Genomic DNA, 27,809 nt, shown 5'->3' on the forward strand with positions numbered 1-27,809 from the left:
CAGTTCATTTTTTTCAGTATGCCTATGTGTATACATTTGTCTTGTTTGGCACTCTTTATTTTTGGACACACGGGAAAATTCCTGCAGCATGCATACCTTGCACAGACGGAGCAATGGCCCCAACGGTTTCAAAAGTGGAGCTGACATTAGAACAAACTCCAGTTGTGTAATGCAAACGTCCACATTTGTAAGCATAAAGTGGTCCACATGCCTTTAAAAAATGAAAAAGGGTGAAATGTTTTTGTTATGATATCTGAGAAAAAACCAGACTTTTAAAATTAGCAAAAAGTCCTTTCTTACCAGAAACCCTCCTTTTGGGTTAGTCACTAAGGTTGTTCCAAGAGTCATGTTTTCTTTTACTTCCACGACATTAGGAACTGAAGTAGAAGCTATAAATAGATTAAAATGTTAAGTATTTGGGAACATGAAAACAAAATGCTAAATTATATATCCCCTAGTAAGGAGCTTCCAGCTTCTAAAATAAAACCCAGACTGACACTGGTTTCATCAAATATTTTAGCACCCTTCCCCCTCCTTCTTCAACTGCAACAATCAAGAAAAATTTCTGAGACTGGCTTTTATCCCAGAAAATTTGTCTGGGTTGCTGTCTCAAATAGTTTTCTTGAACCGCAAGAAAAGGAAAAAAAGTAAAAATAACAGCACAATGAAAACAAGATACTACTATGCACAGAGTTTTGTTAAATAGGAAAAAAAAATTAATTTTTTACCGTGTGTCGCTATGAGTAAATAGCTTTTCCACTTGTTACTATTATGTAACTATTTGTTACTATTATGTTGCATTACTGACAGTTAAATTTTCAAGGAACACAAGGAGATGAAAAGTATCGAAACATGTATATTTAGTGAAGTTCATATTAGACAGGAATTTTCTTCCAGTCTACATCAGGTATCTCTTGCCTTGACCATGAAAATTATTAATATTCACCTTTGGCATATTAAGATACATCAGACTAGTTACATCCTCATCAAAAGCTTACTGATGACATTATGAAGGCTCTTGGCTTCAGAGAGCTTTGGAAAGGGTAATCCATGAAATTATGATCCAAGACCTTCCTGGCTCAATGGCCAGGCCTGCCAACCACAGTCAATTAATGTCAGTCATAATAAAGTTTTGGTAACACAACCACATACCCATTCTAAAAGTATGAGCATGTTTTCCACAGTATAGTGAGAAGCCTTAAAATAGAATTATTTTTAATGCTACAAACACAACTTCCTTCACATTTAGCTCTGGAGCCCCAAGCAAATTTTCTCTAGGAAGGCTGTGACACAGCTTTATTTCCTTTCATACCTGGTAAGTTCAGTTTTGTGCAGGGTGATGGGCTGTCCCTTCCTACAGGGCATTTGTAGACATCGCCTGTTCTTTTCTCAGGTTGGCCAACCAGTGGTGAACCAATAAGTACCCTGCAAATTAAATAAGTTACCTGAAATGTCTTCTTTCAAACAAGGCACAAAAGTGAGCAAATAAAACTTACAGAGAGAGGACAGCTGCAGCAAGCTCTACACTAGCAGTATAGGATGGAGAAAAAGAAAAGTATCTATTATACCAGTCCAGATGCAAGAGAAATAAAAAGGACATGAAAAGGAAATGTGCCTATAAACCAAATTACAGCATAGAATAACACTTTTAAAAATTCCAGAGAAAATAAAAGCAATATAGGTGGCTAGACAACAAGTCTTAGAAGTAATACAGAAGGAAAGATATGCTTTATTTATGTCCTAGATCTTCACAAGATCTTTGATGAAAACCTATTTTCCATGCTCAGAGACCAAATGCCAAATGAGAGTCTCACAAGCACACAGAGGAAGAATTTAGTCTTATGTAATGTGGAGCAGCATTGTAAAAGAGATGTTCTTCCCTATCATTAATAAAGCAAAGGGTTATTAAAAGAAATTTCAAAACTGTAAAATGCAGAGAAGCTGAAGGCGCCTGACATCCTCTGGCAGATGATCAATGGTCATCAAGTTCATGCCCGTGTGTGTTCCTTTCTCAGAAAGAAAGAGCCCCATGAAGAGTGTTACGTGGTCTGAAAGGCTATTTCATTTTGTCTTTTGGCATGAGGGATTCCACAAATTATTGAGAAAAAGCTGCAGTCAGGTTCAGAGACTGTTTGCTGCTGGAAAGCTCTATCGGTGCCCTACAGGTTGCAGCAGAAAAATCCTCAGGGCTGTTTTATTTTCTGCTCTAGATACTGATATGCTGAAAGCTTGACAATTTACAGGAGCTCTGAATTTCAATTTCAGAGATGTCCAGATCTAGCACACTACTTTATATTGCTGTCTGGCTACTGGTAGATTCCATATTTCCAGCTCATATTATTGTTTGCTTTTGAAAGGTTTCAGGACTGCTTACAACAATACAGCTTACTTAGCAAAATCCCAGCTCCTCAAATGGATTCCATTTCCTGAAAGTCTAAATTAGCTCACAGAGGTCATTATTCTTATTCTCTCATGACCCTCATATAAAAGTGTATTTAAACATCCTACAATTGCAGCAGTCAAAAACTAGCACATTCAAAAGCAGGCTCTGTGGTTTTATTTCTCTGAGCCCTGTGTTGCAGTGGTGATCAGACTTTCAGAGTCTGGCAGACCCAGCACTTGCAGTGGTGATTGCTCACCACAGAACAGTCTGGCCTGTCTGTCACACAGCCTCATGCTGCCTGTCATTCCTGCATGCCTTCAGGAGTCCCTGCATTTACCAAGAATTGTCAAAATAGCTCTGGGAAAACCAGAGCCAGCTGCAAAGAATAGAGAAGAGATAGAGATCTCTTCCCCAAACCTTTTACCATGTAATTGTTATTTCAGTCCTCCTGCCCAGTCGTCAGCCTCTGGGGTTAACAAGGGAAAAGCATAGGCAGGTGTTTATCCAATGATCAAGAAGCAACGATATGAGTGAGCATGCCAAAATACAGCTTCTACTTAGAACAACAGGAAGGAAAAGAGAGGTTAAGATAAAGGCTCCAAGTCCCCAGTGCAAATATATTACCAGTTGCAAGACATAGCCCTCCAAAAGGGAAGGCAGAGGGAGTACTGTACTAATTAATATTTTGACAGGTAAATCTTCCAACCAACAGAGTTAAAAATTCAGTTTAGACAACCCCTGACAGAAAACTTCAGAAAAAAAAACTTAATGCAGAAGTAATTTCATTTTAAATATATTAACAGAAGGAAAAGGTAAAGATTTCATTTGGTGAATGGAAAAAACAGAGCTCAGGCAAAACGCAGTACTTTCTCAGTTCCATAAATGAGGGAATCTACCCATTTTGTGAAGTAATTTATGTCTCTGAGGAGATAATTTGAGGTATACATGTGGATCTTTTTGTCTCCCAATCTTTCCAGATTTCCTAAGGGCTCTGCATAAGTTTAAGAAATATGTCTGACAGAATCTGACCCTAACTTGAAAATAAAAGTACAGCACCTGAGTCACTGAATACCTGATAATTTCTAGTGTTCGGGTAAAAAAAAAAAAGAAAAGAAAAAGAGCTTACCATTTTCCTTCCTCATTTTCATACTGTTGGACTGTGTACCCAAACATGTCTTCCAGAGGCCCACTGAAGGTCAGTGCATTTTTCACATCAACATTTGAAGTGCAAACAAGGTGAAAGAAAGCTTTAAAAACAAAGTATTTAAAAAAATTAGTATATAGCAGTACAAATAAACCCAAATACTTCTAAGAAACCAACATTCAATTATGACTTAATGAAAGGTACAAGATGTTGAAAGTGGCATTTGGGGCACACGTATCTCAGCTTGTAAGAGATTTAAAACATATTTCTTCATACATAGGTACATAACTAAATTCAGAGTTGTTAGCAACTGGACTTCTGTACTCCAAACATATCTTTCAAACTCCCATCACTCATTTTAAAATCAATTCCAACTGCAGGAAGTAAAACATTACCACCTTTAAGAATAAATAACTTTTTAGTTATTGATTTAGTTTAGTTTAGTTATTCTTTTAGCTCCATTCATTTCTAAAGCAAGAATTTAATAGAAAATGTTCCCTCATTCAAGTAATTAGTTCTAAAGGTTACTTAAATTGAGAAATAACTAATTTTTAACAGAAAATTTTTGAAGAAAAACCACATAGGAAAAGAATGTGGAAAAATTTTCAGATGTATTTAATTTTAATCTATATTAGAGAAAAAGAAGTATATGGTTTTCTCTTAATTCCTGTAAACCATTTTTATTTGGAAAAGAATAAAATTAATTTTCTATGCAATCTTTTGCTGATCTCCATAGTACCCATACGTGATTATTTCAGAACTCTGATAATTGTGCATTTAGGAAAAATTGCTATACAATGGTGATCTTGGACTATGAAGAGATCAATCAAAAGAGTGAATGTTTCTTCTGACTTATTTCCCATACCCAAAGGTTCAGTGATCAACACCAAGGAATATACTGCAAAAGTTTGACTGCATAGCAAGTTTCAGAAAAATTTGAGATATAGGGTAAAAATCCAGCTTGAAGTGATACCTATAATTGCAAGGCCCATTAAGAAGCAAAACCCACTATTTGTATATAAAAATAAGGCTATTTATCTCTTCTGTATTCACTATTTCTTATAGTGCTCTCTTCCATCTTTGTCCTGTAAATCAGTTGCAAAAGTAACTACTGATTCTGCTGCTGCAGAGCTGTATATTTAATTCACAAGAATCAAAAATTAGGTGAATTTGTAATACGTTAAAATTGCTTAAAACCACAAATATACACAAATTTCATTTAACTTTCAAGAAGCATTTCATGAGCATTTGCTGATACTTAACAGCTACATAAAAACACCCAAATACCCAATACTTGCTGCAAGTTAAAACATCTAAATAATTTCCAGTTGCTAAACCACATCTGTGTTATTCACTATTGAGCTGACAAAATTCTCATGGAAGGCTTGTTACTATAATTAAGCTCCCAAGTGGTCAATACTAATCTGTCTCTCTCAGCATCTTATTTCCTGCTTAATGCAGTAAAATTATCACAGAAGACCATTTGTCATTTAGTAAGTATTTCCAATTTCACTGGACAGCAAAAAAAGGAAAAGTTTAATTTGTGTTATTTTAGTTTTTCTTCCTCCAGTCAGAGTCAGGAAATATAAAGAAGTGAAAAAAAAACTAAAACAGAGATTAGTTCTTCAGAAAATATTCACTGCAAATGATAAGAAAAAATTAATCATTGACAGCCTGATAGGAAATAATTAATTGGAAAATAATTTTGTTTCCCTTAAACATTTACGTTTAAAGAAATTCTGCTGTGCCTGTTCACATGCAATAGGCACTTTCCTTCCCTATTCTCAATCATTCCAGTATAATTAAAATGAACAAACCAAATTTTTAGGAATTCAATCAAGTTATCATTAATTCAAGTCTTCTTTTGTTAAGTTTCAGTAAAAACTGAAATTTACTACCAAAAGAGTAATACCAATTCCTATTATTACTTTTCAAACTATATAAGGCATTGCAACTGTGTCATTTACACTCACAATCTACCTCCTAGACAATGAAACAGTACTAATGAGTCACCTGCTAAAGCAACTACGTTCATTATTTAGTTCAAGAAGAAATGTAGAAGCAAAATATACCCATGTCAGCTTCTCTCTCAATGATCTCCAGAGGTCCGTTCACTTTAAGAAGGACAGAACACCCTTCTAGAGGTCTTTAGAGGTATGCTCTTCCCCTTTCTCACCTTATGATGGTGTTCAACACATATCATGATATGAAATAACAAAGGCCACAAATTCCAGGCCTTTAGAATTCGATGTCTCCTGAAGCAGCCAAAGGTTACATGGGCACCCTGTACTCTGTTCACTTCACCATGATATCCTCCACCATCATTTTATCATCTGCTGATAGATGAGGAGTTTCATCACAGTGATGTAGTATTGACAACTATGGATTTTTACTCTGTAGTCATTACAGGAATTTTTGGTCTTGAAGTTTCCTGAATTGGTTATGTAACATTGACAAATCTCTTAATGCATGTGTTTCTAATCCTCATAACAGCTGAAAATATGAAATGCTAGTAAGTAGACGAGTAAAAAAATGCCAGCTATTTACTACCAACCACCCTAATCCTCATGCTTATGAGTAAGGTCAAATTAGAATCAACAATAATAAAGCTTTGTTTTAAAAAAATAAAGCTAGATGAACCAAAAGAAGCTAGATGGGCCAGACTGGTCAGAAATAAAACTGAGGTGGTGGCTCCACACAGCAGAACAAACCTGTAGACCTTGTTGGCAGCCTTGTTTAGCCTTGGAGGCTAAATGTAATGAGCTTAATGGGAATCTGAATAACTCAATGGAAGACAAAACCACTCCAGCTTACAACCCACACAGGATGCACATCTGGTTCAGGAAATCCCTTTAGCTGGAGATACTTGGAAACTGGAAGAGGGACATAACATATGACTGCGTGGTTACTTTTTGTCTGTAGCTATCTGCTTACATGTACTCCTGCGGACATGATACTGGACAAAACATGATCTTGATGGCTGTGCTCTTACTCTCTCATCTTTGCCTTCTATCTTAGCCAGAAACCAGATGCTTTGAAGTTTGACTTCACTCACAAACTGTTTGGCATATTTTAATATGCAAATGTACTGCATGGCCTTCTTTGTGCTCTATGTGCTTTGAAACATTACAAGCATAATGTTTTTGCATTAAAGTAAGGGTCATGATAAACAGTGTAAAATTAACTTACAAATAATTAATGTATTTAAAGGTAGCTTGCTGTATTTTCCACAGATCCTGCAAAAGAAATCTTACAAGCCAAAGAGATGTTCAAATCTGCAGATGGTAAATGGAGAAGTGGAGTTTATGATGACCTACATTACACATCTAGCTAACAATAATCTACTGATTTATGGCAACTTGGCTTTCATGCTTTACTTGATTTTTTAGTAGAGAAAACACTGTACAGAGTAGCTAATGATTCAGAACACATAAAAACATTACTGATTGTGACTGTGAAAATTATATTATTAATAATATCTAGCTTGAACTCTTTCAAACTTCCAGTTTCTGTCTAAGATGGCATGCATTCTTTACTGTTTCTAGCTAACTTGTGTATGTATTAAGAAGAGTATTGGCAGAAGCACTGGAAAAAGGAGAACTACAGGGAAGTTGGAGAGGATTCTCATCAGAACTGTGGGAATTAAGGCGTAAAAAAAATTCATAAGGTACATAATATTTGACCTAATCACAAATAATGTAGGTATATTAAGATTTTGAACTATTTCAAGTTGTGTTATCAGAATGACTGGGAACAGACCAAAATTGACTGACACAGTTCAGAAATGCAAAGTATAAAAGCTTCTCAAAGGTTAAAACTGAAGTTCCAGTTTCATCTTCATGTTCTGCAAGAAATGAGGCACTGCAGGAAAACCTGGGACAATGTCCCTCTCACCACTGACTTACACTGAGCGGAACATGAGCTGATACGTGTGCCATTCTTTGCTTAGCACAGCTTGTACCTATACATGAAAAGTTAAACTCAGTCACCAAGACGACAACACAAATATTATTTCTATTACAAACCTGGAGTAGTAGCTCATACTTGTCCAGTAGCCACTAATAAATTCTTTTCTGTTTTATTTAATGAGTTCTTTTAACTAAACGTTTGTGCTGTCTGGATAGTTACTCTGCCTCCAAACCATGCAAAACCAGATTTTTCTGGGACTTGTTCACAAGCATATTGCCTGGCTGGCCACTCTAACCTTACAAACACAGAATTGGCACCCTTATTTTCCTAAAAAGATGGATATAAACATAAGCCAAACTGTAGAACAAAGCCTAACACCTGGTTCTTTACTGATGAAAAATAGATCACCACAAATCACCCCCAATAAATGGCACCATGAAGACCAACTTAGACAAGAGAAGAGAATAAATTCAATTAGGATATTTTAACTGTATGGTTTGTAGCAAATAACAACTGCATCCTCTATAAATAGAGACAACACCAAGAAATACAAATGTTTTCTTTCAAAAACAGGAAAGGATGAATTTACACTTAGCATTGGACAAGGCTAACACATTGGCTGCGCACTACTTCTCCCTGCCAGCATGTGGTTAAAAAGTTTTTTTTTTGCTTCACTTCACACTTACAGCTATAGCACTTGTTTTTATTCTTTCATCTGCATTTTGCAGGAGACTGAAACAAAGCCGCTCTAGGTGCACCAAGGAGCACACCAAAATAAGTATAAATGTTTTTCATAAGCATGCTCACTTGGAAAACATTGGGAAATTATTAAAAAAAAAAAAAGTTAAGAAAACAAGACTTTCTCCATCTTGGAATATAAGAGAGAATGCAGAAATTTAAGCTGAAGAATAAAATAAGATTAAAGTGTTTTATGGAGTTCTCATATAGTTAGATATCTTGGAAAATAAATGAAAAGAAAAATTGCCTTAATGCTTGTTCAGCATGTACTACAATCAGTGGTGTTGTAAAGATATTTTAAGAACTTTCAAATAGAACAAGTGCACAATACAGCAACAGGGAAGTGTGCATGTGATCACAGTGTACTGAAAGCTAGGTGTTATTAGGAAAGATGTCCTAATTGTAAGACAGTAACTGACTGTCTTCAAAAATGTTTTACATTGATGTTGCAAAGACTACCTGCTTCATCATCTTAGAAAACCTTTGAAACAAATCAGCATAAAAGGATGCAGGTGGGGTGCTGGTAAGTGTGACTCACTGAGGGAAGCATTACTGTGGCCTCCCACAAAAGCTTATTTTCAAAATGGTGACAGACAGTATCATGCTCTGCAATTTGAAAACTCTTACACTTGAGGAAATTGATACCACTGTGTGTGGCACCTGCAAGGCTGAGCTGCAGCTCTCAGCTAGCTGCAATCAAGCCAGCTGCAGAGAACAAACTGTGTCCTCCAGTACACACTGAGCACTGAGCCTCAGGAAATAAAACCTCCTCAAATTTGGATCCCTTAGCTGCACCAACACAACCCTGTGCACTTGGGTCAGGGCTGGGCTGCACCTGGCTGGTAGCAAGGTAGATTAAACATGTTTCTACTTGCAAAGTGATAACTACAGAAATGCTGTTTTTAAAATCATTGCTCAAACACGTGAAAGTGGATTATTTGCTGGACCAGGAAATCTACACACTTTATTTTTTGCTTCACTTGTGATAATGTCACTGCAGAATTACACAGCCTTTTCCTATGAAAAAGAGATTTAGCCACTGACATGACAAGTGGAAGAAAATACGACAGCATTGTACAATTGCTGTCTGTGAGTTCAGGGGCCACAGTGCTCTGGTCTTACTGTGGATGGCCAAGAAGGCTGAGGCAGGAGCCCTTGTTGCATTCAGTTCTGCCTGGCTAAATATCAACATGTTTCAAATAAAGCTGTATATATATAAAAAAAGAATCAACTTCAGACACTTTTTCAGTAGTACTTAAATTGAGCCTTTTATTTTTCAGGGCTACAAAAGACCTTTTGTATGGTTTTGCCTCTGGCATTTTTTCTTTAATCTTTAACCTTTGAAGAGCAAAAGACTGACTTTCTGGAAAGAGACTGAATAATTAATAAAACACTTCTTATTAAAAGTAGATAAATACCACAGAAGACCAAGAAATATATATTTGAAAGTAATTCCAGATGCAGTAGCCAAATGCTTTTCAAAACCAATTAAATGCTTTGTACAACCCATTAAATAAAGCTCTCTTTACTGGCTTTGTACTAAGTATTTTGTGCTGGAAAATAGCTTTAAAATGGAGTATCAAGTCTGAAAATATACTGAATCAATGCTTTGTAATGCAGTACCAAATGAATAACACAATGCAACAGGCAAAACTTTTGGAAATATAATGGGAGAGATCAAGAATATGTCCACTACTCAATTAGCAGTAATCACAATAAAACTATTTTGTGCAAAATTTGGAAAGTGGCCCTCTCATCATCACAATCCTTAGCACTTTGCAGTTTCTCACAAAAGAAAGAAAAAAGCCTTAGTAATATGCAGTTGCATACAAAGGACTTTATGAAGTCTGCTTCTCAATTTGTGCAGATGTACAAAGTCTTCGCAAATTTAGCAGCTTGATGGAAGTGAAACAACTCCTACAAAATGTTTTATCTTGTTTCCAATCGTTTTCAGTCCATCTTTTGGATGTAGTTTTTCCATCAACACTTAACTCCACACAAGTCCCTACAATTTTTGTATTCCCGCAATGTCCATATGTCTATCCTCCTTTGCTATCAAAGACCATTCCTCATGAGCCCCCCACAGGAACTTTCAACTCCTACCATACAGCTTTATGTGCAAGCCCCATATTCCAGGCAGAAACCATAGCTAAAATGAACACGTATGTTGTTTTCTGAAATAAAACCCATCAGTAAGAGTCAAATAGGACACTTAATTTGGCTTTCTATGACCCCTTGTTGAGTTACGATGAATCCCAGCTTTTCTAGCTGATGTTCTGTAAGCTTTCCATTTGTAGCCTTCTTGAAACCAGCATGGTAGGTCAAGTACGCCTTGTGCTGCAGGAAACACAAGATACCAAGTCTCAAAGTCACTTCTTCCACAGTCATTTTTCATTTGACTTCACACTGCCAGTTAGGCTGTTTTTCCACACAAGCGTATTTTATGTATTACAGGTCAATTTTGTTGCTCTTAGCCTAAAAAAACCCCCACCTAAGTAGATCCAATATGAACCTTACTGTTTCTTTTAAACAAGTATGATGGTAATTGAGTATCAAGTGTGCTATTTTTCATATCATGTGAAATAGTTAATGAATATTTCTAAGTTTTCATTTAATGTTTCCTACAAAATTAAATTCTGTGACACTTGCTTAATGAGAGGAAGCAAAACTAATTTTTTTTTCATTCTTAAGCAAATAGCTGCCATACCTTTTCCATCTTACCAAATCATATATATAACGTCACTTTGAACAATAGTTCCTCTAACTTTCTGCCTATGATTCAATCCACAGATGTACTGGCTTGTGTAATAGGTAGCACAAACGATTGAGAAGGTAAACCGATCACTGTCTGGTTAAAAAAATTATATGACCATCCTTACGTAGTGCCAATTTATTATGTCAGCAATTGGTTATAATTGTTGTAAATGTATCTTTGAATCACAGGTGCATTTTTTAATACAGAGTTTTTGAAACTGAATTTACTTCAGAGATGACAAAAACACATGCAAGGCTGTAGAATTATTTCAAGAAATTTCAAGGCAGAAAGTGAAATATGTGTTCAACAGTATGCGTCATTTGTGATTCAACGGAGGTTTAAAAACACATGCAAGGCTGTAGAATTATTTCAAGAAATTTCAAGGCAGAAAGTGAAATATGTGTTCAACAGTACGCATCATTTGTGATTCAACGGAGGTTTATTTTGAGAAGATGGAGACTGGTGACTTTCACCATCATGCAACATGGCCTACATCTTTCACAATTTTAGTATGCTAATATAGGGACTAAGGAAAAAGAAAGTCCTGAATACTCATGACACTGGTGAATCCTTTGATTTCAGGAAATCACTACTTGTCAGTGTTCAAATGTGAATTGAAAATGACATTGTCTACATATTTTTAAGTTTCTTTTGAATGCATGCCTTACTCGTTTTTTTTCCCTAGCACCTTGCAAGTTATCTTTGAAAAAAAACTGTCAAAACTGAAAAAAAAATTGCTAAACACTCCAGGTAAATCAATGCACTTCTGAAGGTAGATATATTGCCACCATGCTGTTACTTACTATAAAAAAAATCTAAATAGACTTAAAGAGAATGTGAACCATTGTACCAGAAAGGGCTCCCAAAAAAGTTACTCTGTTTGATAAACCTATGCTTCACCAGTCTACTCCATCAAATTTAAAACCAGTTATCTATAAAATGGCCCAGGACAGAAATTCCTTTCAAACTTTGTGGGAAATATGATAATCTGAGAACTGATGCAAGAAATAATGCCTAACTGAAAACTCATGTAACTATCTCCCTGCCAGGCCTGCTCCTTTCTCTCCCTGATAAGGGACCTCTCAAGATTACTCCTTGAGGAATTGAAAGACTCCTTGCAGAAGCACATTTTCAGTAAGTGATTAACAGCATGCTAAACTCTGATATCCCAGCTAAGTGCTACAGAGGATTGATTGTGCACGTACAATCCTTTGGACATAAGCATTGACAAGTCTAGAACCAGGAGAGGATCTAGCTGGACCTGGATTGATTCCTCTCTGAGAGGAGTTTAGAAAGCAAGGGAGTCTTTTCTGAACCTGATGACAGAACAGCAAAGTCTCCCTGACAGATTTATCTGTCTCTGCCCTCTACGCTGTTAGTCAAGTGTACTTTGCCATCAAACCTTGTTAAATCACCATCACATTTAACACTGAAGTTTGTCAATTCACTGTTTTCTATCAATAACGTATCTTGGAGTTTCATTCCTATGAGTGAAGTATATCACTCCATTTGTGACATGGATGAAGAAAAATTATTTTTTTACCTACCTGACTTGATTCCTTTACCCTTTCATTTCCTCCCCCAGTTGTTTTCAGAGATTTTCAGGTAATTTTTCTCAAAGTCTTAAGCTAGTAACACTTTTTCCATTCCTTTACTTCACAATGACTACTAACTCCTGTCTTTCATTGCCTTAGGCTCAGCATAATCATGGGCTTGCTCCCAGTCAAATCACTCAAACTTTCAGGAGGAGAAGAAATCCTCCAAAAGGAAGTGCAAATACCGTGATATGACCCTTTCACATTCAGCTGCTGGAGCATCAAATCTAATCCAGTTTTTACATAGTACAACAAAAACATAGATTGTCTCTAGAAAATGCATCAATATCAATTTCATAGTGATCCAATTTCTTTTGGAGTACAATGGAAGGGAAAAGATGGAAGCTTATAAATACCTAGTGTTTCCTTTAGTCTTAAAAAATTTTGCTATGCAGTGATTTGGGGGGAAAAAATCCAAGAAGAAAGCTCGACCAAGCAAAAATGACAGAGACAAATAGGTCAAAGACAAACTTCAAAATTAAATCTCTGACATGTATATTAGAAGAAAAAATCAACTTGCAAAGTATAGTCAAGATGTCTAGAGACAACTTACCTATTCTTTTCCATAATGAAACAGCTCTCATAATTTTCATTATTACACAACAGTTCATTTTTAGCTGAACCACGTACAGAGAGATACCTGAAAACTCTGAAAGTTTAAAGTGCTTCTTAGCACTATGACTTTATTCTTCAGACAAACTTGTTACATAAAGCTCACAGGTTCCAGAAAAACCATAAATCAAAACAATATTCACTGAACTGAATTCCATTTAAAAGACACAGGGAAATACTACAACAGTCTAACACAGAAAACACCTTTACTTATGTTAAAGTAAATATATAAAGTATTATATAAAGTATTATATAAAGTAAATTATATAAATTATAAATTTATAATTTATAATAAATTATAAATTTTATAATTATAAATTATACAAAGTATTATATAAAGTAATATATATAAAGTATTTATATTTAATTCTTTTTATAATTCTTTCAACTTTACTACAAGTAAAGTTGAAAGAATTAAAAAAAGAATTAAATAATTGTATGTGCAGCTTTTTGAGAGAAGAACTGGAAAATAAGGGATAAACCTACTGCTGCTAAAGGAAAATTTTGAAGTTTAAAAATGCTTGACATAGAGCTTGGACTGAAAATATGAACCATCATCTGAATAATTCCTTTTTTCTATTGCCTATGTTAATTTTTTGTGATGCATCAAATGCACTGTCGATAATAATGTTCAAGATTTATTTTGTTTAAAACTTCTTCTCCTGTTGGTAACCAAAAAATTGGTACAGTGAGAATATAGTTGATAAGAGATTGCTACAGGCAATAATGGAAAATAAGTCACATATTTGTTGAAATGCTGGAATTTCTCCATGAATGGTCCCCAGATGCCAGTGCTCTCACACAAGGTCAGATGGAAATGCCTCTCCAACTGCACAGAACTGAAATGCCCGCAGGGAGAACCAGCCTGTCCTGCATAAGCATGAGGGAGCAGGCACTGTCTGTTTGCACAGATCAGGTCTGACCTGGTCATTGAAAATCCTGAGCCTGTTCCAAGCATGTGCCAGCACGAGTGATCACAGTAGTGACTTTCTATTACAACATACAGGGCAGTCCTTATTTGAAATCTATGACTTTTCACTGCTAAAAGAGAAGATAATCCTCAGCCAGTTTGTTTCCTTAGTCGTCCCTACCTATGAATTAACTGTGACAAGAAATCTTTTATTGTACTGGACAATTTAAAGAACATTGCTCTGTGATAACATAATGTTTACACTTGGAATCAAGAAATCCAAGCAGATAAGAATGTGGAACTGCAAATTACCACAGTGATCATTAAATCAAATTTTCCATGGACTTAACCATAAAAATAGCTGCCTTATCTAGTAAAGGCTACAAAAAACCACACACATATCATGAAAAACACTGCACCCTAAGAAAAAAAAGTTTACTCATTTGGTCAAAGAAGACCAAAAGAACACCTGGTATTGCAGTAGTCAATTCATACGTCTGCTGCAGAAGGTATTTTGCCGCTTAGCTGATCTTATGGTCCAAGATAATCACAAGGACTTTCACATCTTGATGTGTCATATGATAGTAGCTCATCTTCAGTCTACCTGTTGAGGTGAGCATAATTTACAGGCAACAGATAAAACTGAACTTTCTGTAAATGGATTCCTATACCAGTAAGCCAGAATTGGCATACAGCGTTCATCTATGACCATGAGAAAAACCAAAACGCCAACTTTCCATCAGTATCACTCTTGAAATAAGAACAGAAGATGCACCTCTAGCAAGAAACTTATTCCCTGAAATAATTATGAGGGATATCTGTGGAATAGAATATGGGGAAGATTGGTGACTATTTCATTGTCATTTCACAGTGCAGTTGGAAAACAAAGCAATTTTAAAAACTGCAGCAAAATTTTATGGGCTTTTAATATTCTTCTTTTATGTGGTATATTTTTATGGTCAAGATAATTTTTCTTTATGTGAAAAGCTAATGAGTTCTCCAAAAGTCACTTCATCATATATTATCGATACTGACTGGCAATGTACTGAAAACTTTAGCATAATATGCATCACCAACAATATCTACTAATTTTTAAAGACTCTGGCACTCAAGTATCAGTAACAGCATGAACATCTCTTTTGTTGTATCATTGCTGTAGGGATAAACCAGTTGAAAGCACTGCAAAATTAATCTTAAGTCTTTTTACTGCAAATGTTCATTTTTTATTCGCCAATAAACAATTCAGGGAAATTTGGAACCAGCCATGAAGAGACTATAAAAGGAAGGTTTGTTTCCCCCAAAAAAATTAGAGCTGGATTCTAGAGGTAGAAAAACATCCTGTTTTTTAGATGCAGTTTAAGATAGAGTTTTCTACATGAATTACTGGCACTAATAACTTTCATTTCCCACCCACAGGACTGAAGTACACCCATGATTTTAAAGATATCTATCTGGACCAGGCCTATTCTGAAAGTATCCTCGTGATACCAGGAGTTCCATAAAGGACCTGCAACTCTTTCTTTCAAACATCTCCATCACCCTCACAGAACTACCATACAAGTTTAATAGTGAAGAAATCGTCCAAGCTGAATCGAAGTTTACAAAACTAAGATCAGTTTTGGGGTCATTTAAAAGTGACTCAGTCTTCTAAAGGGAATGGGATCTGCAAGTCTTACATAAAGGACCTCCTCAAAAGGTACAAATGAACCTTGTGCCACCAATTTATATCCCACAACACTACTGTTGCATGTATGTGCCACCTTACCACAGATTTAACATCAGTCTAACGCAAGTAGCACCTCAACTATAGTTTCAGCAGCAGAGTCTGGCAGATCACTTCCAGCTTTTCCTTCCTGCCCAGCTATGAGGCAGCACGGCAGTTCTGATGCTGAGGTCTTTTTGTTCTTTTTGGTCTACAGCCCTTTGGATACCACAGTTACTTTTTTATGGGATACCACAGTTGCTTTTGTAAGAAACAGACTTTACCAAGCTGTGCTGATAGATACAGAGGACCAACTCATACTGCTCACTTAAGAATTACTGGAGAAAACATGCTTTCTAAAGGAAACACACTTAATGATCGCTGACTTCAGTCTAATGCTGGTTTAAAAATAAAACACCCAAAAAATATTTTTTAATAGCCTTTACAGCTCCTGGCAGACATCTAACTGGCAGAGATAGAAAGGAAAGTACTCATTAAGCCCTCATCAGGTACATAATCTAAGCATTTTTGCATCATTAGCTCAAACAGCTAATGCCTGTCTCACAGGAGGTCAGTGCTGTGGTGAAATCTGGTGCGATTACTGAGATGCAGTGTGAACATATGTGCTAAGAATTGAACAGATATAAACAGGGCAACACAACGCTCTGATGAAATAAAACCACCAAGTGCTCTGCTTCTGTTCCAAGCATGGGTACAGGACTGATGAACTGATTCCTATCTGTTACTGTTAACTATATCACATTTCTCAGGGTAAACAAATTCCATAAAAAAGTGACCTTTTGCTCTGATTTTTTCTGACTGGAAGACTGTTCCAACTTCTCATTTTTTTCAGTAGTAGGAACGTTCTGCCCTCTAACATACATTTATTTCTTGCCAGTCCTTATGTCAAAATAAAAGTGCTTAAAGTAGGGAAACAAAATAGTTTTAAAAATGTTCTAGAAATAAGCAAAAAAGCTCAAATTCAAATTACGACTGCCTAAAGCCCTAAGCATTTTTTCAGTGACAATTTCCACACTCTTTCCAAAAAACCCTACATCACTTATAAATTTCTATTACCTATTTAGAAAAGAAAGACCAGTCTTCAAAATTATGAAAAGCTGGACTCACAGTTGTCAGCATTAATTTTGTTTTTTCTAAACAATCATCTTTGTTCATAACAAAATACTTTATCTCATAAGAGCAATAAACAGGACCATGCAAATCTACACTTGGATAAAACAAATGCAGACAGCTTGAAACAATTTAGGCGGTCATAATTTACCAAGAACACAATGCTTGAATGTGTACTAATAGAGTTTTAACAACTGATTTCTGGGGTTTTCTTGAGAAAAGGTTTAAAAGCCTGTCATTTGACTGATTTGACTTACCAGATTTTTTATCTCAGCTGAAGTGACCTGAAAACTGTTAAAAACCACCAAAAAACCTTGTTACATATGGTTTCATCTGTCTTTCTCTTTTTCTTCTCACAAGGTGCCCTCTCAGAAAGCCTGTAAGGTTTATTTCAATCAGCTCCTCTTGGTTTGAGTTTTTTTTAATGTCTGACTAGAAATTTTTCCTTTGCTTATCACACAGACTGCCAACACAACACAGTGAGGTGTTTGTTTCACAAAGCAGTATTTTTGAAAAAGAAGGTGGTTTTCAGACAGGTATGAAAGGAAAATAAAGACAGTCTTTCACGAACCTCAGATACAGCAGTAGCAGGGTGGCCGGAAATTACTCCACAGTGAGAGGATTAGCAAGGTCTCAATATCTCTAGAGTCCGTCTCAGGCTCAAAGCTCCTCTCCCTCAGACACACACACAGAGCTTAATCACATCAGCTGGCATCTTACCCTCAGCCTAGCATGAGTTGTTAGAACTGAGTTCAGACATTTGAAACATTCACTGTGTCTCCCTTTGGGGAAGAAGTCACATACCCAAAACAGCATCTCATGTTTTCCATTAAACCACAGCTTTTCATCTTTCCTCACAGCTCTGGAACTTGGAACAGCTCTCTCAGGAGACAGCTGCTCTTTTTCTGCTTCTCACTGCTGCTGTCCCAGTAGCTCCTACATACAGCTTTGCAGTGAGGGCAGCCAGTGTCCCAGGAGACTTGACTGTCCTGGCAGAGCCCCAGTGTTCACCCAGCACTGTTTCTGCAAAGTCCATTTCAACTTCTCTTAGACAACAGAAATTTCCACACAGGGGAGGAATAAATTATATGGAATACACCAGTTCTCTTTACCAAATATAAGTGGTCTTATGGTACCTGTTTGGGCAAGATAAACAAAGGCAATGAATTAACTTCTCTCACACCTTAACTAAACTATTTATCTAAAACACTTGAACAATGCAGGTCAAAGTAAAGGCAATTTTCTTCAGCAAAACCTGCTGTAGCTTTCAGGGCTTCAGAAACCATTAAAGGAAATGAGCATGAGCATTTAAAAACTGTCAGACTTCCTGAATTTATCACTTGCTACCAAGTTCCTGCTACAGTAAACAAATCTTCCAGTCTTGAAGATAATGATCAACAGTGCATCCTGAGCCAATCCTGCAGCTATCAAAGCAACAAGTCGAGAGTCAAGTTAGCTGTTTCTCTTACTGAACACACACATACACATCTTCACATACAAACCCTTTCAGTAAAACCTGTGCTAGAAGTATTTGCTCTAATCAAACAAAAAGTACTGTATGGGAAAGAATCTGCCCATCTTCAAAAGCAGATTTGCTGGTAGACATCAGGTCCAAAATCTTTTTGAAAAATGGAACACTATTCAGGGCTTTTTTTCTGAAAAACTACAGATAGAAATGTTTTCGGTAAGAACAGTTATAGTTTTCAATTATTTTCCTTTCACATTCAGACCAGAAATCTGAAAATTGCCTCCCTCATCCCTTCAGACATCATGCCTGAGCCAGCTGTGATTTAGGTATCTCAGACAAGATATAAGAATATCTTGTGATTTAGGTATCTCAGACAAGATATAAGAATATCTATTTGCTCAATGTGGAAGTTGTACTTATTAATGACAGCAAAGTCAGCACCTTTAGCTAGTGTTACCTAGCACCTTAGCCTTGTGTTTACTGTGAAAGAGAAAATGGCTTTAAGCTTTTTATCTTCTGTTCCATTTGACTTCTTAAACCCCTTACACTCTTTCTTTGCTATTCCAGGCTTGGCTTTGACTAGAAATTCCATTTTGGACCAGAGAAAACACTTCCCATCATGTCTGGTATGTACATTCCTAAAAAGGAGGACTGGTTTAAACTAATTAACATTCTTTAATGGAATAGCTGCTTTGCCAGAGGATTCATGATCAGCTCTGATTTGACTCTAAGTAATTATTAGAGTAGCATGACAGCAATTACATTAGCTGTAAATGTGGCATTTCCCAAAAAGAGGGCAATAAATTAAAGACTGATACAGCAAAAAACTGACAAGACCTGGCAGGGCTTGAAAGTTGCTGCCTTATGTTGCATTTCCCAGAAGACACTGACTTGGAAAGAAGGGCCACTCTGATACCACTCCCCTCTCTGTTTCTTATACAGCTCTGAAGTGGGACAAAAGGAAGAATTATTTTCAGACAACAGAAAAAACAACCATGATTTCAGAAACCTTTTCCTCACACTTTATTGCAGGTTAAGACACCTTAGGAGTCATTTTTTTTCCACAGGAAAGCTACAGAGCGTATCTAAAACAGTCAAGTTTACAAGTTGACAGGGGATATGCAGTTTGGTTGTTAGACTGAAGACAGAATCTTTCCTTTAGATTCTGTATCATGCAAGCAGTTACCCTCAAATCCAAGTCAATGCCCTATTTGAGTCAAGCATGAAATATGTGGCAGGACTAAACATTACACTTATTCAGCAAGTCTTTGGGCAACTGTCACACAAGAGGCTTCACAGCCTGTGTTTACTCTTTCCACTGCTGAAAAAGCCCAGGCTCAATCCCTGTTGGAGCCTGAATTAAGAATCATAATTATCACAAGACCAAATGGTTAGGCATTTTCTCAACCCTAAATTTGCAGAATAATGAAATATCAAAATACTTTTCCACACAAAATCTGAATGAACCCTAAAACCAATTTGCGGCCATTACAGGAGAAAGACAGATACTGGAAAATTATCTACCACCACACTCTCCCCACTATCTGCTGAATCAAGTCAGAACTGAGAAATCTTCAGATTAAAGCAATCGATGCAAGGAAAAAAAAACGACTCTTAAATTCTGTCTATCTAAAAAGTACTTATCTGAAGTCATTCCTTCTTTTTTTTTTTTTTTTTTGTTTTTATTATGTCTCCTGTAGGGATTCTGATTTTAGGTTATAAACAAGGATTCCTAATTGCAGACTTTCTAATTGCTGCTTCATATTTTAAAAATTGCTTTCTTAGGTCTTTTGTAGAATCAAGAGACCACACACTGTAGAAATATGGCTTCAAGTAACACATTCTGACAATATGGGGGTTTTTCCTGCAAAACTCAGTGTCTATTTCTTTATGAAACAGGCTTCTTTTCTTTATAAAGAGAGCTATGAAAGTCTCAGAGAAAAGTGAATGGACTGGGTGATCTAAAATACGCATGCATATGAGTACAGTTTTCTAGACCTATAATCCAGCTTCCAGAAAGAAATTTGAGAGGCTCAAGTGATCTATCAGTCCAATAAGAAATGAGCTATAATATACCTTCACTGAACAAGGCAAACCAAGGTCAGCAGCTCAGAAGTTGTAAGAAATTTTCAGAGGGTAAGTTAGTTTTAAAATTCAGCACTACTTAACCTGTGAGAGAACGGTTGCAAATGAAAATTTAGACATTTACACAGCTTTAAAAACATCATGTCTAATCTCATCACAAATTAAACTGAAGAGCTATGGGCTCTTGTTACATTGGTTGTCCAAGATCATTTATTACTAGCATTTTACTTATATAAGGTAAAGACAGGAGGAGGGAGATGAGGAATTCCCTAGTCAAATATTGTTAAATGCTTTATAATTTTACTGAAGGATTTATCTTTTATTTTGATTTGTAATTAGCAGGATTATTTTGGTCTCTAGCTGGTGGTGACCTTGCATTTTGCACCAAGCTTTAGCTGATTAACAACCACAAAAAGCATATATGATAAGTGGATTTAAATGCCAAAGGTGACAAAACTAACAGACTGGGGCCTGTTCCAAATACAAATTTGCAAGAGAAGCAAAAGAGTAACTGAATAAATTTTTTTTAATCACTGTCTAGCACAGCAGGGTTCATGATCAATCTAATTTCATGCTTTTTAAAGCTTTCTTCCTACCAAATGTAACAAGCTTCAGGAAATCCTACTGTGTGCCTTCATTCATTTTGAACACAGAAAAACTGGAAGCTAAACCACAGAATTGTGCCAGAATATAATCCTAAACTGGAGACAGTTCAAAACAGAGACACTTCAAAATGCAGTTTTTAGTTTAGTTCCAAATAATAGACACAAAAAATATTTTCCAATGGCTCTAGCACTCACTCATTTGATACGCTGATAGCATGCCTCTTCTGCAAATCTTATCGATACCCACAAACTAAGGTCTGCATTGAGCAAGCAACTTTGTCCATATGGACTTTACAACTACTCAAAATTCCTTGACACATGGAAGATACTAGCAACCCTGGAAATTGGCCAGGTCAAGCACTGAACACAGCCCACTTTCAATACCAGCCCTTAAGCTGTTTCCTGAAACAGGATGCATTTGTATACATAGTGATTGTATATTTATTTTACAACAAAAATGCTTACCAAAAAAAAAAAAAAAAATCCCACCCTTCCATACTTCTTTGGGCAATTCCATGAGTATTTCTTTCAGAGACATAACAACATGATAGCAATAGTTAAAAAAAAAAGAAAATTACACAACATATAGTCAAGGCAGAATTTTAATTCTGAGTGTAAATAATAATTCAAAGAATCACTACCATCACATTTGCTTACCAGATGAAAGAAAAATGCAACAAAATGGCCACTTATTTTCCTTGATGGTAACTACAGGCACAAAACACAAAACCGCCATTGTAATCATACAGTACTCAGCAAAAACTCTTCACAACTTCTGGTTTACAATGGAATAATTGGAACCAATCTGGTCTGATAAAATAGCAATCCATCCCACAACCAAAGAACAGTGATTTGTCTCTCAGAGAGTTTGTTGAGAAAAACTAAGAATTTCTGATGCACTACAAATTAGAATACGTCATTTGTGTACAGCTGCAACAAACTGGCATTACTTAGAAAGAGGGCATATACTACTATACCATCCTAGGCTATAAAAGCTTGGAGAAATGAATGACTTGTTTTGATATGAGGTTATTTAAGGCCTGAATTGGCTGCCTATATTTCATATTTCCTGGTCAATTTCTTCTGCTTCCTGTTTTTAACATCAAACCAGATATAACAGGAATCAAGGTGCTTTCTTGCTAAAAAGTGTACAATAAACTTAGGCAAATAAAAAAAAATAAATTTAAACAGTCACCACTGCCAAACAAAGCCTACCTGAGCATCCTATGACTGGTGGCACCCAACACCATTCAAGACAAAAATGTAAAGCTCAAATAACATAATTCATGTGCAAGCTGACTTTAAACAAGTGTCTCAATGGGCTTGTTCATCTTCAACAAAAGAAGAATTGAGGTGTTACAGCTCTTATACAAGTTCTTTTCAAGAATTTCTTAGACTGTGTGGATGATGTAGAAGAGGGGAGATGGCTTTAATTCAAAAGTACTTCTCTATCAAGAAGTTTAGAATGGTGCTTCAGCTACCAATAGATAGTATTAAATTCAGAGGATTGACACCCTTGAACATAACTATCCTTAAAAATTATTTTCCTAAAACTATTCTACCCAGACTAGAGTTTTGGTGGTTTTATTTTTTAATGTTCCACTCTTACAACACTTTCCAGATCACAGAATTCTTCTGTGGTTCCTGTTCTCACCTTCCATCACATTTAAATAAGGAATGTCTATTTACACGCACAAGCCACATCATCAAACCTGGGTTTGAAACAATACAACCACAGGTTATGTCTGAATCTGAAAGAAGTTTTTGCTTCCTCAAAATAAGATTTACAGCCTAGTGAAGAAAGAAAACTCCTTCTGGCTCTCACTACTTTGAGCTGATCAAATAATTGAAAAGGTAATTTTCACTTTTACAGTTTCCACTATCTTAAACTGAAGTTTAATTTATACTTTTGTCATCTTTATTTCTGTATCACTGTTTATGTAAGTTTTTAAAGAGATATGCAAATAGAATGCCAGACTATGGAGTCACCTAAACTATTTGCTATCAAAAGATTCCTTGTAGAAACTGAAGTCCTGATTTTCTAAGTTTTTTCCTATCCTTTCTCAGAACTGGGTGCTAAATAATGCCAATTTAGCAGAATACAATCAATGACATCTTATTAGTCTTCAGGAGAATTTCTCAAGATAACAGCATTCAAAAAGATAACTAAATGGGTGCACTGAGAGTCACCATCTGTCCTGCATCTACTATTGTGTTAGCAAAGAAATGGTTAACTTAAAGGGTCTCATTCCTGAAAGACTGCTTCAAGTGTTTCGCAGAAAAATTGGTAAGTGGTTAGACTTACATCACCCCACAAAACCCTAAGAGCTGATATTGACCCAATTCCTTTGACACACCTTAGGAAGAACAGGGAGCTCCTGTGAAGATCAAGCACAGTTTTGACAGCTTTTCCAAGAAGTTTACATTTGTTTCATAATACTCTTTTCAAGCATTTGAACAGAAATAGTCTAACGTGAATTCTTCTCTGTTAGTTTACTATTTTTTCCTACATATTTCACTAAGTTGGCAGTCTGCCTTAACATGCAGACTAAGCAGCACTGGGGAGCCAAATTAGTTACTTGTACTGCTGGTGGTCCGGAACTGCAAAAACAGTCAGCTCAGCCCAACACACCAATAATTATTACCATACATCGGATATGTATGGCAGCGCGCATCAGTAGTGTGCTGAGTAAAGCTATATATATGTATGTATATGTTCACTATTAAAACTTTTTAATTACATGTCATTGTACATCTGCACGCAGTATTCAGGTCAGAAGGACCTTTAATGTCATTTCAATGTGATGCAGAAAAGAAACTGTGGAATGAAGTCACTGTTATCAATCCTCTTCAGAGCTGGATTCATCTTCCTGGTCAGAGAGCTCAGCCACAGGAAAGCGCAGGATAGCTGCCACCCCTGTCAGCTGGCCCAGCTGCTCTCCAGACACATGGAGGCTGGAGAAAATGCGTACTGTGCCCATGTTCTCCCGTACGCTATCTACCAACTTAACATATCGGGCACGGGTAGCCACGTCCTGGTGCCGAAAAAGCTCATCACTGATCAGCAGGGTGTCAATGGCCATGGCTTCGTTGGCCTTCTCCACATGCTTCAGGCCATAAAAAGCCCGGTCAGGCTCATGCTGCAGCATTTTATAGAAGTCATCTAAGGCCTTGACCTCACCAGCTGCCTTAGTGTCAGAAAGACGGCTAGCTACAGCTGGGTCGCAGAGCGCTTCCTTCAGTGCGTACTTATGTCCTGAGGAAGAGTGGACCTAGAGTGAAAACAAAGTCAAAGGTTTGGTGTTTTTAAAGAAAAAGGACCATCTTCTTAATTAACCAATCACAAACACTCTCTGTGATATGTAGTATTAACCTTGATGATAATTTGGGGAACTTATCTCCTTCTTGAAACGTACATGATTTTTTTTCTGAATCTCTCCTGCAACCCAAAGCCTATACCAAATCTCTTAAACTGCCTTTCTAGCAACACAAGAAAACTGCCTCTCTTATTCAAAGGCTGGATTAAATACATGAGCTCCTAGGATAAGGCTACTTGAAACTACCAAGAAACTAAAATCTAAGCCTAAGCCTCTTTTTTAAAGCATTCAAGCTAAGGAAGGACCCTCAACACTGCAGGCATATGGTGTAAAAGCATCAAATCTGTGCAATTATTATCTGTTATCACTTTGCTACACATGGAAAAAGAGAGTTCTTGGTGCACTGGGTCTCCCAAGTACTGGGACCATTAAGCACTGGGACTCACTTTACTATGCCTGCCCCCAGATCACCCCAGGCCTACTCCAACCCAAAAATAATACAAGCATCCTTATGAAAACCTATTTTAGCCTTTGAATATGACTATTCCAGTATAAGACTAAAGCCCCACCCACTCAACCAGACATGACTAAGAAACAAGCAAAAAACCACAGCCTTTAACTATGTAGTACAAAACTAACAACAAAATTCTAGTTAATTTTGGTAATATAAAATTAACTAACCTATACCGCATCCAAGTACTTTTAAAAAAACATCTTTAGAAAGTTGTTATTAAACATGCATGCTATGCAGTCTGACAAAGTAACAGTGCAAAGTATTTTCCAACTTGCACTTCACACTTAATTGAAGAGTAAACATGCCTTTACAGGGAGTTTGAAATTTCTCTACTCCACATTAAGGTATGCTAGGTGGGAACCATCCCTGTACTATGTGTAACTCCTTTATGCTTTGGGAGGCATAAGAACAATTTCCTCATGATGCTCAGTCAGAAATTTATTTTTTAATGACTTATTTCCCATGTAACTACCTTTTATTATCACACACAACTCTCAAGCCTCTTTTTACCCACTCTGGAAACTGCATAGATCCTTACCTGTAGGAACTTGGACCTGTTCTCCAGCAGAAGCTTGTTGTCAGTCTTGACTGCCTGCTGGAACATGTAGTCACAAAACTGCTCCCGCACGAAGCCTGGGCTAGCCACCAGTACGCACTTCACCACCTCGAAGTTGATATGCCTCTGGATGGCTTGCACCACCTGCTCGTAAAACCTCTCCAGCGCCCGGTCATGCTGACTGCAGTTCCCTTTCCGCTTGCGGGGGATGTTCACCTCCACCTTGGCACGAGTTAGCGTCATGCTCGGGGTGACCAGGCAGACGTGGGCCAAGCCCTCCTGCATGACCACGGCCGCCACATCGGCGCTCCAGGCCGGGTCGCAGGCCTGCTCGATGCGCTCCAGCACCACGCTGTCCCACTGCTTCTTGGCCAGCGTGAACTGCCGGTTGGGCTCCAGCTCGATGGTGTGGTAGGCACCCATCTTCACGTACTCGTTCTCTTGGATGTTCGTGCCCTTGACCCGCAGCTGGCAGGCCTGTGAGTCGAAGTCTATGGTCTCCACGCAGAGGGTGAGCGTCGTGCGGATGCGGTTGCTGCCCACGCTGCCCGTGGACGACTCAGTCTGAACCTTGCGGATAGTGGAGGCGCGCAGGCTGTCACCCACCTGCAGCAGGTTGTAGGTGTGCCACATGTCCTCAGGCTCCTCGGGGATCAGCGTCACCTGCCCCGCATTATCCTTCTCCAGGTCCTTCCTCACCAGCTTCATCCTGGCGGCTCCTCGCGTCCCTTCCCCTGTGCCGCGGCGGCAGCGGGCGGCAGGCGTGCCCCGGGAGGAGAGGCTGAGGGCCGGAGCCGGCGGGACCGCGCACTCCCGGACGGACTGACGGACACACGAGAGGCCTTCCCGGAGCCCCCGCTACCCGCGCTCCTCCGCGCGCCCGCCGCCGGCCCCAACGCGCAGGCGCACCGTCCCCGGCCGCCCCACGGCGCACGCGCAAAGAGCCCACTCCCTCCCGAGGCGCCGCCGGGGCGCGCCCCGTCCCGCCCCGTTCCGTCGCCGCAGGCACGGCGCATGCGCGGGGCGCCGCGCGCGGGCAACCTGGCGGCGCGTCCCGAGGCTCCCGCATCCTGCGGAAGGAAAAGTGCCGGGGCGGTGTGAGGAGGGCGGGGGAATGGGGAGCAGCCGCGCTGCTGCGAGCGCTGGAGCTCGGCTACTGCCTCGCCGGGAGGGGGGCGCCCCCGCGTTCGTCATTCCCCTCCAGCGCTTCACAGCGGCGGTCCAAACTCCTGAAGTCTCCTCACACCGTGCCGCACGTTTCAAAACACGAGAGGAAAAAGCCAAACCGAAACCGAGTGGCCAAAGCCAAGCGGTTGTGGAAACTTACAGGCAAGGATGGCAAAAGAGGCGAGAGGTGCCGTCCCGTGGTTCAGCGAGCGCCAAGGGGCCAGGGGACCGCGATGCCGCCCCCAGCCGCCGCCACCTGCCTGAGGCGGGGCGAGGCGGCCTTCATCCATGGGAATGGAAACCTGACCTGTTGCTTGCACGCTGCTCTTAAACTGAATTCCGGTTTAAAAGGTTTTGGTTAAATTTGCAAGTTACACTTCAGCCAGTGCTGAGCCTTGACCGGCTTCCTTCCAGTTGTGACATACTAGGGAGGCAGATAAGCACGTTTCAAACGAAGCTGGATGTTCACATGGAGAAATAAGATGCCTTGCTATAATACATGATATTGCAAAGAAAATGGACCTGAACCATCACTACACAGCTGAATTTTCAGCCCAAACGAATTTAGCAAGCCAGAAATAATGAAAAATTGTATCACTATACAAGAAAGGAGGAATACTGGAGACTATGAGAAGGTTATGTGAGACCTCAAAGCAACCTTCCAGTATCTGACAGGGAAGAGGGAAGCTGGAGAGGGATTCTTCATCAGGAATTGTAGTGACAGGACAATAAGTAATGGGTACAAACTGAAAGAGGGGAAATTTAAGTTACATAACAGGAAGAAATTTTTCTTTGAGGGTGGTTACATACTAGAATAGTGCCTAAGCCCTGGTTGCCCAGCGAGGTTGTGGTTTCCCCAATGCTGGTACTCATTGGACAAGGCCTTGAGAAAGCTGGGAATTGTCTAGTGGTAATTGTCCCTGCCCATGTCAGGATGGGTTGGGACTAGATGATCTTTAATATCCATTCTAACCACTTAAAAATCTATAATTCTGTGATTCTGAGTTCTGTAGCTTATTTTTGAAACAGCGTACAACACTAAAAGCTCCATTTAAGAATGAATGTTGCAAATTTAGAACAAGGGAAAGAATGAAGAGTAGGAAAAAAATGCTTGCAGGAGAAATGATTAAATAAAAATAGGTTGAGAAGGTGGGCACACTAATGTGCCATGCTAAGTGTGGCAGGGCAATTGCGACAGATAAGTTTGGAATGATTACA

General features: G+C 38.2%; 2 protein-coding genes across 2 annotated transcripts in view; both read right to left on the reverse strand.

Annotated features, from left to right (window-relative positions):
* Positions 1-27,809, reverse strand: part of ITGA1 (integrin subunit alpha 1) — a 72,247-nt gene that overhangs the window by 40,027 nt on the left and 4,411 nt on the right. The window contains exons 2-5 of the mRNA XM_071425429.1: positions 3,510-3,630; positions 1,313-1,425; positions 301-389; positions 97-211 (exon numbers count right to left, since the gene is read on the reverse strand). Of these exons, the coding sequence (XP_071281530.1) occupies positions 97-211; positions 301-389; positions 1,313-1,425; positions 3,510-3,630 (438 nt within the window). The remainder of the gene's footprint in view (positions 1-96; positions 212-300; positions 390-1,312; positions 1,426-3,509; positions 3,631-27,809) is intronic.
* On the reverse strand, positions 21,622-26,343 carry PELO (pelota mRNA surveillance and ribosome rescue factor). Its single transcript, XM_071425427.1, has 2 exons — positions 25,407-26,343; positions 21,622-24,309 (listed from the first exon to the last, which is right to left on the reverse strand). The coding sequence occupies exons 1-2, from the start codon at positions 26,130-26,132 to the stop codon at positions 23,878-23,880; spliced, it is 1,158 nt and encodes a 385-aa protein (XP_071281528.1). The 5' UTR covers positions 26,133-26,343; the 3' UTR covers positions 21,622-23,877.

The sequence above is a fragment of the Agelaius tricolor genome, unplaced genomic scaffold, assembly GCF_023055355.1.
Source record: "Agelaius tricolor isolate 1412-34295 unplaced genomic scaffold, bAgeTri1.0.p SCAF_4, whole genome shotgun sequence".
Classification (NCBI taxonomy): Eukaryota; Metazoa; Chordata; class Aves; order Passeriformes; family Icteridae; genus Agelaius; species Agelaius tricolor.